At 43.6% G+C, this 15,212-nt stretch overlaps 3 protein-coding genes, 1 long non-coding RNA gene and 6 other non-coding genes across 14 annotated transcripts; 9 read left to right on the top strand and 1 right to left on the bottom strand.

Moving 5' to 3' along the window:
- Positions 1-690: 690 nt before the first annotated feature.
- On the top strand, positions 691-3,070 carry LOC148902188 (uncharacterized). 4 transcript variants are annotated; one of them, XR_016114259.1, is made up of 10 exons: positions 691-730; positions 1,108-1,144; positions 1,250-1,274; positions 1,463-1,513; positions 1,674-1,729; positions 1,904-1,938; positions 2,099-2,322; positions 2,559-2,583; positions 2,755-2,812; positions 2,978-3,070. It is a non-coding gene; the product is annotated as an uncharacterized LOC148902188 (long non-coding RNA). The 4 variants fall into 4 exon arrangements; XR_016114257.1 differs by lacking the exon at positions 691-730 and having other exon boundaries at positions 739-1,144; XR_016114260.1 differs by lacking the exon at positions 691-730 and having other exon boundaries at positions 739-1,144; positions 2,099-2,426.
- LOC148902194 (small nucleolar RNA SNORD26) lies at positions 1,541-1,615 on the top strand. Its single transcript, XR_016114336.1, has one exon. It is a non-coding gene; the product is annotated as a small nucleolar RNA SNORD26 (small nucleolar RNA).
- Positions 1,964-2,028, top strand: LOC148902193 (small nucleolar RNA SNORD29). The gene has a single exon (XR_016114337.1). It is a non-coding gene; the product is annotated as a small nucleolar RNA SNORD29 (small nucleolar RNA).
- On the top strand, positions 2,146-2,213 carry LOC148902192 (small nucleolar RNA SNORD30). The gene has a single exon (XR_016114335.1). It is a non-coding gene; the product is annotated as a small nucleolar RNA SNORD30 (small nucleolar RNA).
- On the top strand, positions 2,369-2,495 carry LOC148902191 (small nucleolar RNA SNORD22). Its single transcript, XR_016114333.1, has one exon. It is a non-coding gene; the product is annotated as a small nucleolar RNA SNORD22 (small nucleolar RNA).
- On the top strand, positions 2,615-2,688 carry LOC148902190 (small nucleolar RNA SNORD31). The gene has a single exon (XR_016114331.1). It is a non-coding gene; the product is annotated as a small nucleolar RNA SNORD31 (small nucleolar RNA).
- arl2 (ARF like GTPase 2) lies at positions 2,704-4,795 on the bottom strand. The gene is made up of 5 exons (XM_088990523.1): positions 4,617-4,795; positions 4,328-4,438; positions 3,982-4,144; positions 3,841-3,921; positions 2,704-3,498 (listed from the first exon to the last, which is right to left on the bottom strand). Exons 1-5 carry the CDS (start codon positions 4,679-4,681, stop codon positions 3,364-3,366), a joined length of 555 nt encoding a protein of 184 aa, XP_088846649.1. The 5' UTR covers positions 4,682-4,795; the 3' UTR covers positions 2,704-3,363.
- Positions 2,839-2,908, top strand: LOC148902189 (small nucleolar RNA SNORD31). The gene has a single exon (XR_016114332.1). It is a non-coding gene; the product is annotated as a small nucleolar RNA SNORD31 (small nucleolar RNA).
- Positions 4,796-4,925: 130 nt separating the features above from the next.
- On the top strand, positions 4,926-11,363 carry batf2 (basic leucine zipper ATF-like transcription factor 2). 2 transcript variants are annotated; one of them, XM_088990521.1, is made up of 3 exons: positions 4,926-5,597; positions 6,095-6,205; positions 7,843-11,363. In XM_088990521.1, the coding sequence occupies exons 1-3, from the start codon at positions 5,550-5,552 to the stop codon at positions 8,440-8,442; spliced, it is 759 nt and encodes a 252-aa protein (XP_088846647.1). In that variant the 5' UTR covers positions 4,926-5,549; the 3' UTR covers positions 8,443-11,363. The 2 variants fall into 2 exon arrangements, with proteins under 2 accessions (XP_088846647.1, XP_088846648.1); XM_088990522.1 differs by having other exon boundaries at positions 7,882-11,358.
- A 1,395-nt stretch (positions 11,364-12,758) lies between these two features.
- Positions 12,759-14,472, top strand: LOC148902185 (uncharacterized). The gene is made up of 2 exons (XM_088991264.1): positions 12,759-12,797; positions 12,906-14,472. The coding sequence occupies exons 1-2, from the start codon at positions 12,759-12,761 to the stop codon at positions 13,503-13,505; spliced, it is 639 nt and encodes a 212-aa protein (XP_088847390.1). The 3' UTR covers positions 13,506-14,472.
- The last annotated feature ends 740 nt before the right edge of the window (positions 14,473-15,212 follow it).

Here is a 15,212-nt window from a genome sequence, read left to right as displayed (position 1 = left end):
ATTCAGTGTTCAATCATCCTGCCATGCATGTTTTTGGAATGTGGGACGAGACGAAACCGGAGGACCCGGAGAAAGCCCACGCGGGCCCAGTGGGAGCATGCAAACTCCACACAGTAAGGCTGGACCGGGTCTTGAACTCACAACCTCTGAACTATGAAGTTGGCGTGCTAACCACTCGATCACCAGGACACATAACTAGAATATCCAGGATATTTTAAGTTACCATACCATACCATAGAAAAATCCAACATGCTGCAAAAATTGAGCGCTTGTAAAGTACATTTGTCCCTTGTGTCTTCTAAGAAGACTTGTAATAAAGATGATTATTGTTTGAAGGAGATTAAAATATGTGTGTGTGTTTAGGGGTGGGGGGTTATATTGTTTCACGAGTTTCGTGTGAAACGATTTTCATTCATTCCTCGATGCCGCTGTGATGTATCCTCCTATCCGATAGGTGGCAGTAGCGTAACTAACAGTTTATGTCCTAACGCCACACAAAAAATATGTTGAAAGAAAGTAAAAACCAAAACCCTTTCACTTGACGTGATGACAGAATCGGAACGTGTATATGCAGTAATTTATGTAAAATATAAATATATATATTTTTAAAGTGGTCCAGTGTAATCGGTTTCTAGGGAAAAGTTGAAGGAATGGGAGGAGTCACTGGACGAGTATATAAACTGGAGGGAAGCCATTTTTACGTCCACTTGCCTGCCTTCTCTGCTTTGAGGTAATGTTTCGACATTTACTCCACTTTATGTAGGCCACGTCTTTGGGGGGTGTAGCACGGTTTCATCGCGAACATTTGTTGCCCCGCGTTCTTAGTCCACTTTGCGTTATCGTCACAATTTCAATATGGTTATTTGATGTTTTTGAAGCTATTCTCCACGTTACACCATTTCACCTCGCGTTGGCTTTCTTTCTGTCGTCTCTCGATGATGATACTTTTCACAGACCTGTGCTGAATGACTGTGAATGTACTTTGTTTGACATCTGAAGTGAGACACTTTAGGAAAGAAAGATTACTTTCGGTGTCGTCTGCCTGCGTGCCGTCACGTGGCCATGGCTAATGCTTAAGCTAGCACCTCGTGCTTGTATGTCTTGCAGATGCAGCTTGCTCGCGAAGCCACGTTATTAACCTCAGGTATTGCCCCTTTAATATTTTATTAACTGTTATTATTAATTTATATCATGAAAAAGTCTGGTCCACCACTGGAATAACTGACTAATGTGACTTTCTTCTTTTCAGACGGAGTTTGTTTAAGAACCTCCTGGTATGATCCCTCTGAAATTATATTTTGCAATTTGGTGTCATGCTGCGGTGATGTAAACTTTGAACTCTCTCACTGACTCAAACACGATGAAAATATATTCAAATCTGAGTTGCATGGAGCTGTAATGAATAAAAATATACCAACTTAAACCTTGCGTTATGGTGAGTGACATGTTTTCTCCCTTGTAGGAAGGTCTTTTGATACTTGTTTATCCTCCTGGATGGCCTTCTGATCTTCAGGTATTTTTAGTTTCTTGATGATCATGGCTGCCGTGATGAATTGTAGAACTCTCTCTGACTGAAGTTGTCTTTGAGGAGAACCCTTTAATCATTCTGAGCAGCACTTATTGGTTACTTTTATGTTTCATGCTAAGGTTTGAATATTCTTTCCTGTTTGCAGATGGGGGAAAGAAACATTTGGCTTGCTGGGTCAGCTGTTGACTAGCTCATTTCAAGGTGTGGCTTAAGCAAAATTCTTGACATATTCTGGTTTGAAATGATGATTTCAATAGACAAGCATATGACTGAAGCTATTTGATGTCAACATTGATTCTGATCCATTTGCATACCAGAGTGACATTGTTAATATAATTACACTTCAAATGAGACTTTTTTTTTTTCCTTTGGTAGCTACAAAGAGACTGAAGCACGGCACATTGTCAAATGTAAGTACTTGAATTTATCTCCATGGTGCAATGATGATGATACTTAGCTCACTTTGACTGGCTGTGAAACGACACGAACATCTGAGCACCTGCCCCACCCCCACACAATATTTTATTGTCAATAAATTGAACGGAAACTAAAGACTTTGTGCTTCAACAGGCTCGAGGTGAGTGGTTGTAAAGAAGGCCCATTGGCGCTCTGCGGCTGAAAATGATGAGATGATACTGGAATCTCGTTCGTCTGAATGCTGATGAGAATCACAAAGCTGACAGCCACGAATGAGTGGTTAGAGCAAATGGAAGCCTTTTTCCTGCAAATCAGGACTTTTTTTCTTCTTCTCCCCTCAACCAGATGTAACCCCATTCGGGCCCGCCGTTCACGAGGTGAGCAGTAAAAGCACGCACTAGCGAATAAGTGCTCAGCACATTTCTTTGGTGATGACACCTGCACACGTCTTACGCCATGTGCTGACGCCAGACCTGCAAAGGTGAACCCACTGGTGTTGCCATGGCAACAAGGGGAAGCCTTGTTGGGGTTTCCAACAGTCTGATAAAGAAGCTTGCCCTATCATGTTCATCATGTGTAAAGAAACTAGCTAACTTTCCTTTTAACATTTTAGGTGGAAGGGGAGCCATTTTGGGGAGGTGAGTTGAATATTTATTACAAGGGAGTTTGTGTGCAAGTGATGACTTCCTGTTACCGCCCCAGTCTGAAGATTCATGACTGATTGGTACAACTCCTGAGCCACACAAATTAACGTCAACTCTTTATAAATGTGATCAACGTGAAATTTATTGGTCTTATTCCACTCACAGGTTGGCGTGTGTTTCAGCTACCAAGATGCTGTTTGCGCTGTCCTTAGCAGCCATGTTGGTATGTTGCACAGATTTAGATTTGCAGACAGAAGTGATGAGCTCATACCGCCCCAGTCTGAACTTTCATGACTTATCGGTTGACTCTGATACTGCAGCAAAAACATTTTAAGGCGTATTGTGTGTCTCGTGGGTACTGATATTTTTCTGTGCTTTCCATTTTTAGACTGGACAAGGATCTTTAAAAATTTGGGATGTCTCCTCTGCACATTGAATGCTTGATTTGCCCAATCTTTGAAATAAAAGACAAGTAAAATGATATCATCTTTTCTTTGCAATCAAATATTGTAAGCTACATACTTGTGTCCTCCAGTTGGCGTAAACACCGTATTTTGATAATCACCAAAAAGGTGGCAATTTTATCCATTTTGCCAACTTGTGACAGCCTGTGAACGTAACAAAACAATGTTGGGTGGTTAGCCGGTTTTTCATCTTCAGTTAACATGAAATGACTAGCAAAATGGTGGCCCGCTAACATGAAGAATGCACAAATGTTTTTGTCATGATGAAAAAAATAAGGCATCATCAATGTCCTTCAAAGTAAACTTCGGATCAATCCGCATTGAAGAGCCTCGCGGCAATATCATCCAACAACCAGTCCATCCCTGCCAGAAGATGTTGTCCTGTCACTGCACTGCACCCCAAAATGCACCAATGGTGGTTTTTGATGTCATCCAGGGCTAAGGTCTGCAAAATAAAAATGTCCATAAATAGCGTTACATAGGTAACCTACGTAGGTGTAGATTAATAAAGATTTGTGTATCTAGCTTTTTATTTGAATGGTCCTTATGTAGCAAAACTGATATCTTTTTTAATACAAAAAAATCGGCATAATATGTCACCGCCCATGCACACGTCAAAATCTTTGGACTGATGTATCAGCCATCCACAACTCCCATGACCCGCCGCTAAGAGGAGGATCGGGTGAGGGACCACGTTGGAAGATAAAAAGCTTAGATTGGCTGTATTCAGTCCTTATGAAACATACGCACGCACATCCATATAAGACAGCTGCGGGGGCTGGCTTACCGCTTGTATTGCTTCTTCCGACATAGCACCAGGTAAATCTTGCTTGTTAGCAAACACCAACAATGTCGCACCCAGTAACCTCTAAAAGGCAGAACGAAAAAATCAGACATAATTTAGTTTAACACGCCATATTGGTGGTACCTCCTCTAGCAGCAGCTTGTGGAGCTCCTGCCTGCAGTCCTCCATGCGTTGTCGGTCCGCGCTGTCCACCACCCACACCAGACCATCCGTGCGTTCAAAGTAGTTCCTCCAATAGGAGCGAAGAGATTTCTGTCCACCCACGTCCCAAATGTTCAACTTGTAGCTACAATAGACACAAACGTTTACTTTAATGTACTTCTTTTAAAGTGATCCATAAATACACTTGACTTCATTGGGCGTGATGATGACGACACGTTGGGTGAGTTAAAAACAATACAGCGTTAACGGTCCATGATTATGTCAGACACACTTGGATATATATTTTTTTCGTCTTCGAAATATTTACTCTCTGTGCTCCAACGTGATGATCCTGAAACCCAGCGTCGGTGGGATCGTGCTGATGTCCTCACCATTCAGCCTCTTCACTACGGTAGTCTTCCCGGCGTTGTCTAGACCTCTGCACGAGCCAGATAAGGAAAACCACATACAGTATATACCCAAATTGCTAATGCAGCACTCGACGGAAATGTGTCTGCAGTGACATTCTCGCGTGTCTGCGCGAAAAGACGTTGTGGTCAGAATGGTCACTTTTAACTGGATTGAACTCGTATTCTACTCGACTTGAAAAAGGATACAATATAAGTAGTCGCATCTCGCGCTCTTTCTGCTTCATCTTCTTCAGAATTGTCAGCAAACCCATCACCAAGCTGTATCGCTTTTATCGATTAGGTCTTTAGATCACGAAAACAAAACAAACCCGATTTTCTCTTCGTCTTACGTTTCATTCGCTCGCGTGTGGACACGGAAGTAGTAGGCGCTAACCCAGCCCCTGTGCGACATCCTATTGGTCAAACAGATACGGGACGCACGTTCATTGGTTTAAAGCTGACGCGGTGTCTGACGGGGATATTTTATGTTGCGTTTTAGTCGTGGGAATTTTATTATTCGGTTGATTATGAATTCTATTCAAATTTCAGTCGTGGTGAGGCACCAATGGTCATGTGTAAAGTTATGTCGCTGGATTTTGTCTTCTAAGAAAGGTCCTGCTTTGTATGTCGTTTTAGCAATTCTGGCATTTCCTTCCAACTGTCTTTATTTCTGTCGTTTTAGCGATCGGAGTCACCGTATGAACGTGTCACGTTTTTAACACGTTCGTTGATGAGATTTAAAAAAATGTGTAATTGACGTGCTTGTAAACAGTTCGTCACGTTATTTAATACGATTTTGATTTGTTCTTCTCGTCTCTGTCTTCTTTTTTTGGAGGGCCTTGGCTTTTGGTGTCCTCGTGTGGTATAAAATAGGAATACAATCATGACGTCACGACATGAGAAAACAGAAGGGGGTGGGCTCGGCGGGATGTGATCCAATTCTTGATTGCTGCAGACTTTAAAATAAAAAGAAAGTGAAAGCGGCTGTCTGCTTTGCGTCACCCAGTCAGCAACCCCCAAGTGGGTGCAGTTCAAGTTTGGAGAGTGACCGAGTAAAAACAGAAAGTCCGGTTTTGCGGTCCTGAGGTCCACCCTGATGGTGCCTGCTTCAGGACATCAGTGCGCTCCGCTGGAGCTTAGATGCCCCCCCTCTTCATGGACACCAGAGACGAGGCCACATCGGGCTCTGTAAGTTATCCCTCTTTCTAAAATGGAGCCAAATACAGTTAAGCAGAAAAAAAGTTTGTGAAACCAAAACTAAAACTAATATTGTATTGAATTGTGACTTGATGTCATTGTTCATCATTTAAACGGATCATACAGAATTTTAAAATATGACACGCTTGAAAATGATAGCAAATACTACTTTGGGAATCTGAATCTTAGTTGGACTTTTTAAATAATAGCAAATGATTTTTTAAAAACGTCTATTGTTGCAAAGGTATGAACAGAATAGTGAAAGAGAAGGTGTCAAAGCGCTACATTTGTGAAACACCTCAGCTGAATTCAACAGTTTCTCTGCACAAACTTGTCAACAAGTTGCAACATAGCACTGCTTCTGTCCAAATGAATCAACTAATCAAATTAGAACATCGAAACTTTAATAAGGACTTTTGAAGGCATTTTAACATTGGTTATTGCCACCCTTCTGACAACGATGGCCTTGCTTGCATTCTTGTCGGCAGGAGAGAGAGGCGGCGGGGGACCGAAGAGGCACCACAAGACGACTGAAGAACCGAAATGCCGCCCGGAAGAGCCGCAAAAAACAAACAGAGAGGGCGGATGAACTCCATAAGGTTGGAATTGATTATTTTACTTTTGTACCTGCATGTGTGTGTGTGCGTGCGTGTGTGTGCGTGTGTATCGAGGATGCGATAGGAGGTGGGAGTGGCTGTCCATTGTCCATTTCCTGTAAAGAGTATTATTGAAGAGAAGGGCTCCCCCTGCCAAGTTGCACCTCCTTTCCTGTCTCCTCTCTCCACCCACGCACCCCCTCCGCGCACACACACACACACACACACACACACACACACACACACACACACACACACACACACACACACACACACACACACACACACACACACACACACACGCACACACGCACACACACGCACACACGCACACACACACACATTGTAGAAGGCAATTTCATTGAAAAGTCAAAGGATTGTTGTTATTAAGTATTTAGTAAACAAACTAAGAGAATTTACATGCAAAAGGAAATGTCACAAGTGGAACCGATTATTCAAAAAGTACCGATAAAAGCAGTCAGTGGAAGTGAATTGATTGGATTTGAGTTAAGCACTCCCAACAATGTGTGACAGGAATGTCCTGTCTGTCTGTCTGTCTGTCTGTCTGTCTGTCTGTCTGTCTGTCTGTCTGTCTGTCTGTCTGTCTGTCTGTCTGTCTGTCTGTCTGTCTGTCTGCCTGCCTGCCTAGCTGTCTGCCTGCCTGGAACCGATTATTCAAAAAGTACCGATAAAAGCAGTCAGTGGAAGTGAATTGATTGGATTTGAGTTAAGCACTCCCAACAATGTGTGACAGGAATGTCCTGTCTGTCTGTCTGTCTGTCTGTCTGTCTGTCTGTCTGTCTGTCTGTCTGTCTGTCTGTCTGTCTGTCTGTCTAGCTGTCTAGCGGTCTGTCTAGCTGTCTAGCTGTTCAGCTGTCCAGCTGTCTAGCTGTCTAGCTGTCGAGCTGTCTGTCTAATGTGTGCCAAAGGCCTCTTTTTCCACCTTTAATCGGTGGTCTAAAACATTTCAACTTTGAAAACTATATATAAAAAGAACATTTCTCAAAAATCGTACATGTTCAAAAGAAAGTAAATATAATTGTGTCACCAGTGCCAAAAATGCACATAGCTACCGAAAAAGCATTCCGCATTAAAATGTACATTCAGCGTACGTACAGTAAACTGTAGTAAATCGGTAAAATCGTGATTTATTTAAATGCCAGACGATGTGCAAAAAAGTGTCGTTCTTGTCATTTTTACTCAAATTGCAGGACCCACAGAGTATTGAATTTTAGGACTATATAAACATTCAATGCAGCGTAAGAAACCGAAGACTCTCTTCCTTTATCCGCAAAAAAAGGTTAATTCCTAAGTTATGTAGGTCTGGAGTTATCTGAGCTTAAAATGGGGGTGGCTGTACAAAAGGTAACAGCTGCCCCCTTGTGGAAAGGAAAAAAACATTACCAGAGGTCTGACCAGTGCTTTATAGGCACCCCCCCCACAAGAAAAAACAAAACCCGAACAAATTAAGGCAGTGAATGAGTTAAAGCGCCATGCATTTAACACCCAAATACTATGTGAGGTATGTGCAGGTATTTTTTGTTGTTGTCATTTTGGTGTCACTCTCATCACATTTAACAGGACTGGAGCATCTGTGACTGAATGTGTGTGATTTTGTTTTGTTTTTTCCTCCCCAAAAGCTGCTGCGAGTGGACAATCACAAACTTTTTCCTCAACAGGAGTTTATGAGTCTGGAGGCTTCAAACTCGGCCCTGGAAAAGGAGATCGAAGCGTTAAAAAAGGAAGTTTGCCACTACACCGCTGCCCTGGAGCGTCATCTGCCTTTTTGTGTCCTCCAATCTCCCCCACAGGTGGACGCCACCCCCAACCCGGAGATTGTGGAAAACCCTCATCCGTGGCCCTCATCCGATTTCATCTCCTCCAGCCTTTTGTCACTCCCTCCTCATTCGTTGTTTGGTGGCGACACCAACGCAGAATTCCACCATTTGCCCTCCTCCCCTTTCACCATGCTTCATCACAAAGACGACCTCTCGATCACATCTGGGAGTTTTCAAATTGAAGATACCAAAGAGGCACCATTCGATCCACACGTACTTCATACCAAATACGTCACACCAACGACGTCCCTGCTTCCTCCCATTTCGCAGAATCCCCCGGATGGATTATTCCCTTCAAATGCACCTTCGTTGGGGCTGTACTCGCAAGAACTGTCGCTTTCAGAATTCCTGGAGGAAAATGATTGGATTCTGAGTGTGGCCGGCAACCCCACCACACTTTAAGGACACCCCAAAAAAACATATTCGGTTCCCCTCTTTTTTACCGTATAATGGCACGTGACCTCGTGGCCGTTACGCTTTCACTTGTGTTGATTTACTCCCTGTTTTATGGAAGGAGGAAGACACACGCTGTGTTCATTTGTGTATTTATGCATTTAACCCAACAGAGTAACATGCACTGTCATTTGATGCATTTTTAGTGTTGCATGTCATTTTTTTTGGGTCGATGGCAGTGCTTGTGTGGTGTTCGACAAAACAACTAATGTTGGAGAACTAATGACAAATCATAAAAATGGTTATGTAGAAAGCATATAAAAGAGTGGTTCTGAAGCTTGTTCGAGGTCCCGAATCCCAATTTATATGCTCATTCACTACCCTTCATGACTGAAAAATTTAAATCTGATTCAAGAAATGTTCCTTCAGTTTTGCCGGTGCTAGACTTGAGATTGTCAACTTGTAATGACAAATCATGCAGATGGGACCCTGAGTCCAATCACATTCTGATGTGTGTGAATCCATGCAGTTTGTAGCTGAAAAAAACCATCATGGTATAGTTGGACGTTTTTAGCCCGAAAAATACAACAATGTATAATGAGGCGTTTTTGTCCCGATGGTAAGATGTTTTTGGCCCGAAAAAAAACAACAACAAAAAACCGACCATGTACACAGTAAGGTGTTTTTAATCCGAAAAAAGGACCATGTCTACTAAGGCGTTCATAGCTAAAAAAATGACCAAGTATCGTAGGGGTGTCAAAGTCATTTTTTGCCGCGGGCCACATTGTAGTCATGGTTGTCTCTCGAGGGCCATTATGAATTTGGGGAATCCATTAGAATGTTTAATCCCCTCCACATATTACATATACAGTGCACAACAAATTAATGAATAACTAGTTTTCAAATCTGAAGTCAAGAATAATGACTGTTATTGTGGTTGACATCCAAAAATATGAAATTTTGGTTCGGGTTTTAGCAAGCATTATGGAATTTCACAAGTTTGATTTGCTTTCGCGGGCCGAAAAGAATGATGTGGCGGGCCGGATTTGACCCGCGGATCTGGACTTTGACACCGGTGATGTATCAGTGACGTGCAGTCAGTGCAGGCAGGTGAGGCAGTGCCTCACCTGTCGTCATGGAAAGCTGTCATGGAAATATCAAATGAAAAAATAAATTAAACAGTTAGATGTATTTAGTGATTTGTACTTTAAAGTTCTTGTCCATTTATCTTCACCGTTTTAGGATTTTTTTCAAAATCGCTGAATTTTCACATTTACCGTTCAAGTAGAGACGAGCGGTGACGTCATCGATGACATCAGTGCCTCACCAGCCATGAACCTCACCGCACGTCACTGTGATGTATCTATCGTAAGATGTTTTTGAGCAGAAAAAAAAGTATGTCTCTTCTTTTCCTTTCGGCTTTCCCTTCAAGGGGTCGCCACAGCAAATCAGTTTCCTCCATCTTTAGAGGTTTCATCTGCATGTTTGTTTTGGCCAAGCTTTTACGTTGGATGCCCTTCCTGACACAACCCTCTGTATTTATCCGGGCTTGGGACCGGCACAAGAAGGCATATGTCCCTTTGTGGCTACAGAACAAGCAACATTACACACGTGTGTGTGCCGATTACAAAAGCAACATTGGGACAGCAACATTCAAAAAAGTATGTATAGTGTGGTATTTTTAGCTAAAAAATGACCGTGTGTAGTAGGGCATTTTCAGCCCCCCCAAAAACCGACCATGTATAGTATGGCGTTTTTAGCCTGAAAAAAAACGACCGTGTATCATAAGGCGTTTCTGGCCTTACAAAAGAAACGGCCATGTACATAAGGCGTTTTTTTTTGCCCAAAAAACTGATCATGCATCAGAAGGGCATTCAGTGTGGACTACCTTGCCCCTCTTCGTCACCATCCGACTACATTCCTCCAGCCCGAATGACATTCCGATATCACTGCTGTAGATCCTGGTTGTGTGGATCAGGGAGTCTATGTCTCTTTCGCTCTGAGCATACAGCTTTATGTCATCCATGTAGAGGAGGTGACTGATTGTAGCTCCATTTCTGAGGCGGTATCCATACTCTGTCTTGGCGATTATTTGGCTGAGGGGGTTCAGTCCTATGCAGAACAGCAGTGATACAATGGTATATGCCACATTTGATGGACACTTGCGTTAGTGGCTTGCCATTGGCTTCAAGTGTGGTTTTCCACATCCTCATCGAGTTTGCAAAGAAGGCTCTCAGGGTCCTGTTGACCTTATACAACTCTAAGCATTCAGTGATCCATGTGTGTGGCATCGAGTCATATGCTTTCTTGTAATCAATCCAGGCTGTGCACAGGTTGGTATGTCGGGACCTGCAGTCTTATGCGACTGTTCTGCCAACCAGCAGCTGATGTTTGGCACCTCTAGTATCTCTACCAATGCCTTTCTGTGCTTTGCTCATGTATTGATCCATGTGTCCACTTATCTTAGCCGCAATGATGCCTGACATGAGCTTCCATGTTGTGGAGAGACAGGTTATTGGCCGATAGTTGGAAGGAACTGCACCCTTTGAGGAATCCTGTCATGATCTGGTTGGCGACCGGCGGGGGGCGCTGTCGGCCCTCCTGCACCTGCACGGGTGCTGGTCGTCCCGGTCAGATTGGCGACCAGCGGGTAGCGACGTCAGCCCTGCCGGCAGCCTCGCAGGTGCTGGTCTTTATAATCAATGACACTTAAAAGGACACCTGGCACGATCATCCGGTGCCGATTCATTGTTTGTTTGCTGCTTGTTTGCTGCATGCATTGTGTACGTGTTTGTTTAACCTTGGCGGGCTTTTACTTTTGGTCTTCTTTTGCTACTTTGTATTTTTTCCATTCAGATCATTTTGATGTTTTACATTTTGTTCCTGCTGACTTTATTTTAATACAATTTGTCAAACAACCTCCTGCTCCCTCCTGCCTGCTTTTTGGGATCCGCACCCGCCATCACCACCTCGCAAAACCGTGACAGAATGAATCGGCCAACCATCGGATCCCGCAGGTACATCGGACCCGTCTCATTTCCACCCTGTGCCTGGCAATGCTACGTCCACGTTAGCGCAAGCCTCGTCGCGTTTGAATTGCGTCACGCGACGAGCCGCAACGTCCACGTAAACGTCCGGCCGAGACCTCCTTCCAGGTGGCCGTCCAGGGTGACACTGGGTGACTGGCATTGCACGCCCACGTCCAGCCACGCTGTCGTCGTGCATGACGAATTGAGTCTCATCCACGACGAGCCGTGCAACGTCCGCGACAACGTCAGTCCGAGACCCCACTCACCGCTGGATCCCGGAGCGGCTCTGGACTGGTCTCGTTCCCCCGGAGCCGGGCAGTTCACGCCCACGTCGGCGTCCGGCCGAGACCTGGTCCCATACGGCCGTACGGGGTGCCATTCTGCGCCTGGCAGTTCGACGTCCACGCAGAGCCATGCGCCGTCTGTCTGTCTGTCTGTCTGTCTGTCTGTCTGTCTGTCTGTCTGTCTGTCTGTCTGTCTGTCTGTCTGCCTGGAACCGATTATTCAAAAAGTACCGATAAAAGCAGTCAGTGGAAGTGAATTGATTGGATTTGAGTTAAGCACTCCCAACAATGTGTGACAGGAATGTCCTGTCTGTCTGTCTGTCTGTCTGTCTGTCTGTCTGTCTGTCTAGCTGTCTAGCGGTCTGTCTAGCTGTCTAGCTGTTCAGCTGTCCAGCTGTCTAGCTGTCTAGCTGTCGAGCTGTCTGTCTAATGTGTGCCAAAGGCCTCTTTTTTTCCACCTTTAATCGGTGGTCTAAAACATTTCAACTTTGAAAACTATATATAAAAAGAACATTTCTCAAAAATCGTACATGTTCAAAAGAAAGTAAATATAATTGTGTCACCAGTGCCAAAAATGCACATAGCTACCGAAAAAGCATTCCGCATTAAAATGTACATTCAGCGTACGTACAGTAAACTGTAGTAAATCGGTAAAATCGTGATTTATTTAAATGCCAGACGATGTGCAAAAAAGTGTCGTTCTTGTCATTTTTACTCAAATTGCAGGACCCACAGAGTATTGAATTTTAGGACTATATAAACATTCAATGCAGCGTAAGAAACCGAAGACTCTCTTCCTTTATCCGCAAAAAAAGGTTAATTCCTAAGTTATGTAGGTCTGGAGTTATCTGAGCTTAAAATGGGGGTGGCTGTACAAAAGGTAACAGCTGCCCCCTTGTGGAAAGGAAAAAAAACATTACCAGAGGTCTGACCAGTGCTTTATAGGCACCCCCCCCCCCACAAGAAAAAACAAAACCCGAACAAATTAAGGCAGTGAATGAGTTAAAGCGCCATGCATTTAACACCCAAATACTATGTGAGGTATGTGCAGGTATTTTTTGTTGTTGTCATTTTGGTGTCACTCTCATCACATTTAACAGGACTGGAGCATCTGTGACTGAATGTGTGTGATTTTGTTTTGTTTTTTCCTCCCCAAAAGCTGCTGCGAGTGGACAATCACAAACTTTTTCCTCAACAGGAGTTTATGAGTCTGGAGGCTTCAAACTCGGCCCTGGAAAAGGAGATCGAAGCGTTAAAAAAGGAAGTTTGCCACTACACCGCTGCCCTGGAGCGTCATCTGCCTTTTTGTGTCCTCCAATCTCCCCCACAGGTGGACGCCACCCCCAACCCGGAGATTGTGGAAAACCCTCATCCGTGGCCCTCATCCGATTTCATCTCCTCCAGCCTTTTGTCACTCCCTCCTCATTCGTTGTTTGGTGGCGACACCAACGCAGAATTCCACCATTTGCCCTCCTCCCCTTTCACCATGCTTCATCACAAAGACGACCTCTCGATCACATCTGGGAGTTTTCAAATTGAAGATACCAAAGAGGCACCATTCGATCCACACGTACTTCATACCAAATACGTCACACCAACGACGTCCCTGCTTCCTCCCATTTCGCAGAATCCCCCGGATGGATTATTCCCTTCAAATGCACCTTCGTTGGGGCTGTACTCGCAAGAACTGTCGCTTTCAGAATTCCTGGAGGAAAATGATTGGATTCTGAGTGTGGCCGGCAACCCCACCACACTTTAAGGACACCCCAAAAAAACATATTCGGTTCCCCTCTTTTTTACCGTATAATGGCACGTGACCTCGTGGCCGTTACGCTTTCACTTGTGTTGATTTACTCCCTGTTTTATGGAAGGAGGAAGACACACGCTGTGTTCATTTGTGTATTTATGCATTTAACCCAACAGAGTAACATGCACTGTCATTTGATGCATTTTTAGTGTTGCATTTCATTTTTTTTGGGTCGATGGCAGTGCTTGTGTGGTGTTTGACAAAACAACTAATGTTGGAGAACTAATGACAAATCATAAAAATGGTTATGTAGAAAGCATATAAAAGAGTGGTTCTGAAGCTTGTTCGAGGTCCCGAATCCCAATTTATATGCTCATTCACTACCCTTCATGACTGAAAAATTTAAATCTGATTCAAGAAATGTTCCTTCAGTTTTGCCGGTGCTAGACTTGAGATTGTCAACTTGTAATGACAAATCATGCAGATGGGACCCTGAGTCCAATCACATTCTGATGTGTGTGAATCCATGCAGTTTGTAGCTGAAAAAAACCATCATGGTATAGTTGGACGTTTTTAGCCCGAAAAATACAACAATGTATAATGAGGCGTTTTTGTCCCGATGGTAAGATGTTTTTGGCCCGAAAAAAAACAACAACAAAAAACCGACCATGTACACAGTAAGGTGTTTTTAATCCGAAAAAAGGACCATGTCTACTAAGGCGTTCATAGCTAAAAAAATGACCAAGTATCGTAGGGGTGTCAAAGTCATTTTTTGCCACGGGCCACATTGTAGTCATGGTTGTCTCTCGAGGGCCATTATGAATTTGGGGAATCCATTAGAATGTTTAATCCCCTCCACATATTACATATACAGTGCACAACAAATTAATGAATAACTAGTTTTCAAATCTGAAGTCAAGAATAATGACTGTTATTGTGGTTGACATCCAAAAATATGAAATTTTGGTTCGGGTTTTAGCAAGCATTATGGAATTTTACAAGTTTGATTTGCTTTCGCGGGCCGAAAAGAATGATGTGGCGGGCCGGATTTGACCCGCGGATCTGGACTTTGACACCGGTGATGTATCAGTGACGTGCAGTCAGTGCAGGCAGGTGAGGCAGTGCCTCACCTGTCGTCATGGAAAGCTGTCATGGAAATATCAAATGAAAAAATAAATTAAACAGTTAGATGTATTTAGTGATTTGTACTTTAAAGTTCTTGTCCATTTATCTTCACCGTTTTAGGATTTTTTTCAAAATCGCTGAATTTTCACATTTACCGTTCAAGTAGAGACGAGCGGTGACGTCATCGATGACATCAGTGCCTCACCAGCCATGAACCTCACCGCACGTCACTGTGATGTATCTATCGTAAGATGTTTTTGAGCAGAAAAAAAAGTATGTCTCTTCTTTTCCTTTCGGCTTTCCCTTCAAGGGGTCGCCACAGCAAATCAGTTTCCTCCATCTTTAGAGGTTTCATCTGCATGTTTGTTTTGGCCAAGCTTTTACGTTGGATGCCCTTCCTGACACAACCCTCTGTATTTATCCGGGCTTGGGACCGGCACAAGAAGGCATATGTCCCTTTGTGGCTACAGAACAAGCAACATTACACACGTGTGTGTGCCGATTACAAAAGCAACATTGGGACAGCAACATTCAAAAAAGTATGTATAGTGTGGTATTTTTAGCTAAAAAATGACCGTGCGTAGTAGGGCATTT

The sequence above is a fragment of the Hippocampus bargibanti genome, linkage group LG02 (genome assembly GCF_051943395.1).
Source record: "Hippocampus bargibanti isolate YZ-2025 linkage group LG02, ASM5194339v1, whole genome shotgun sequence".
Lineage (NCBI taxonomy): Eukaryota > Metazoa > Chordata > Actinopteri > Syngnathiformes > Syngnathidae > Hippocampus > Hippocampus bargibanti.
Note: the sequence above shows the minus strand (reverse complement) of the source record. Positions and strands in the feature narration are given on the sequence as shown.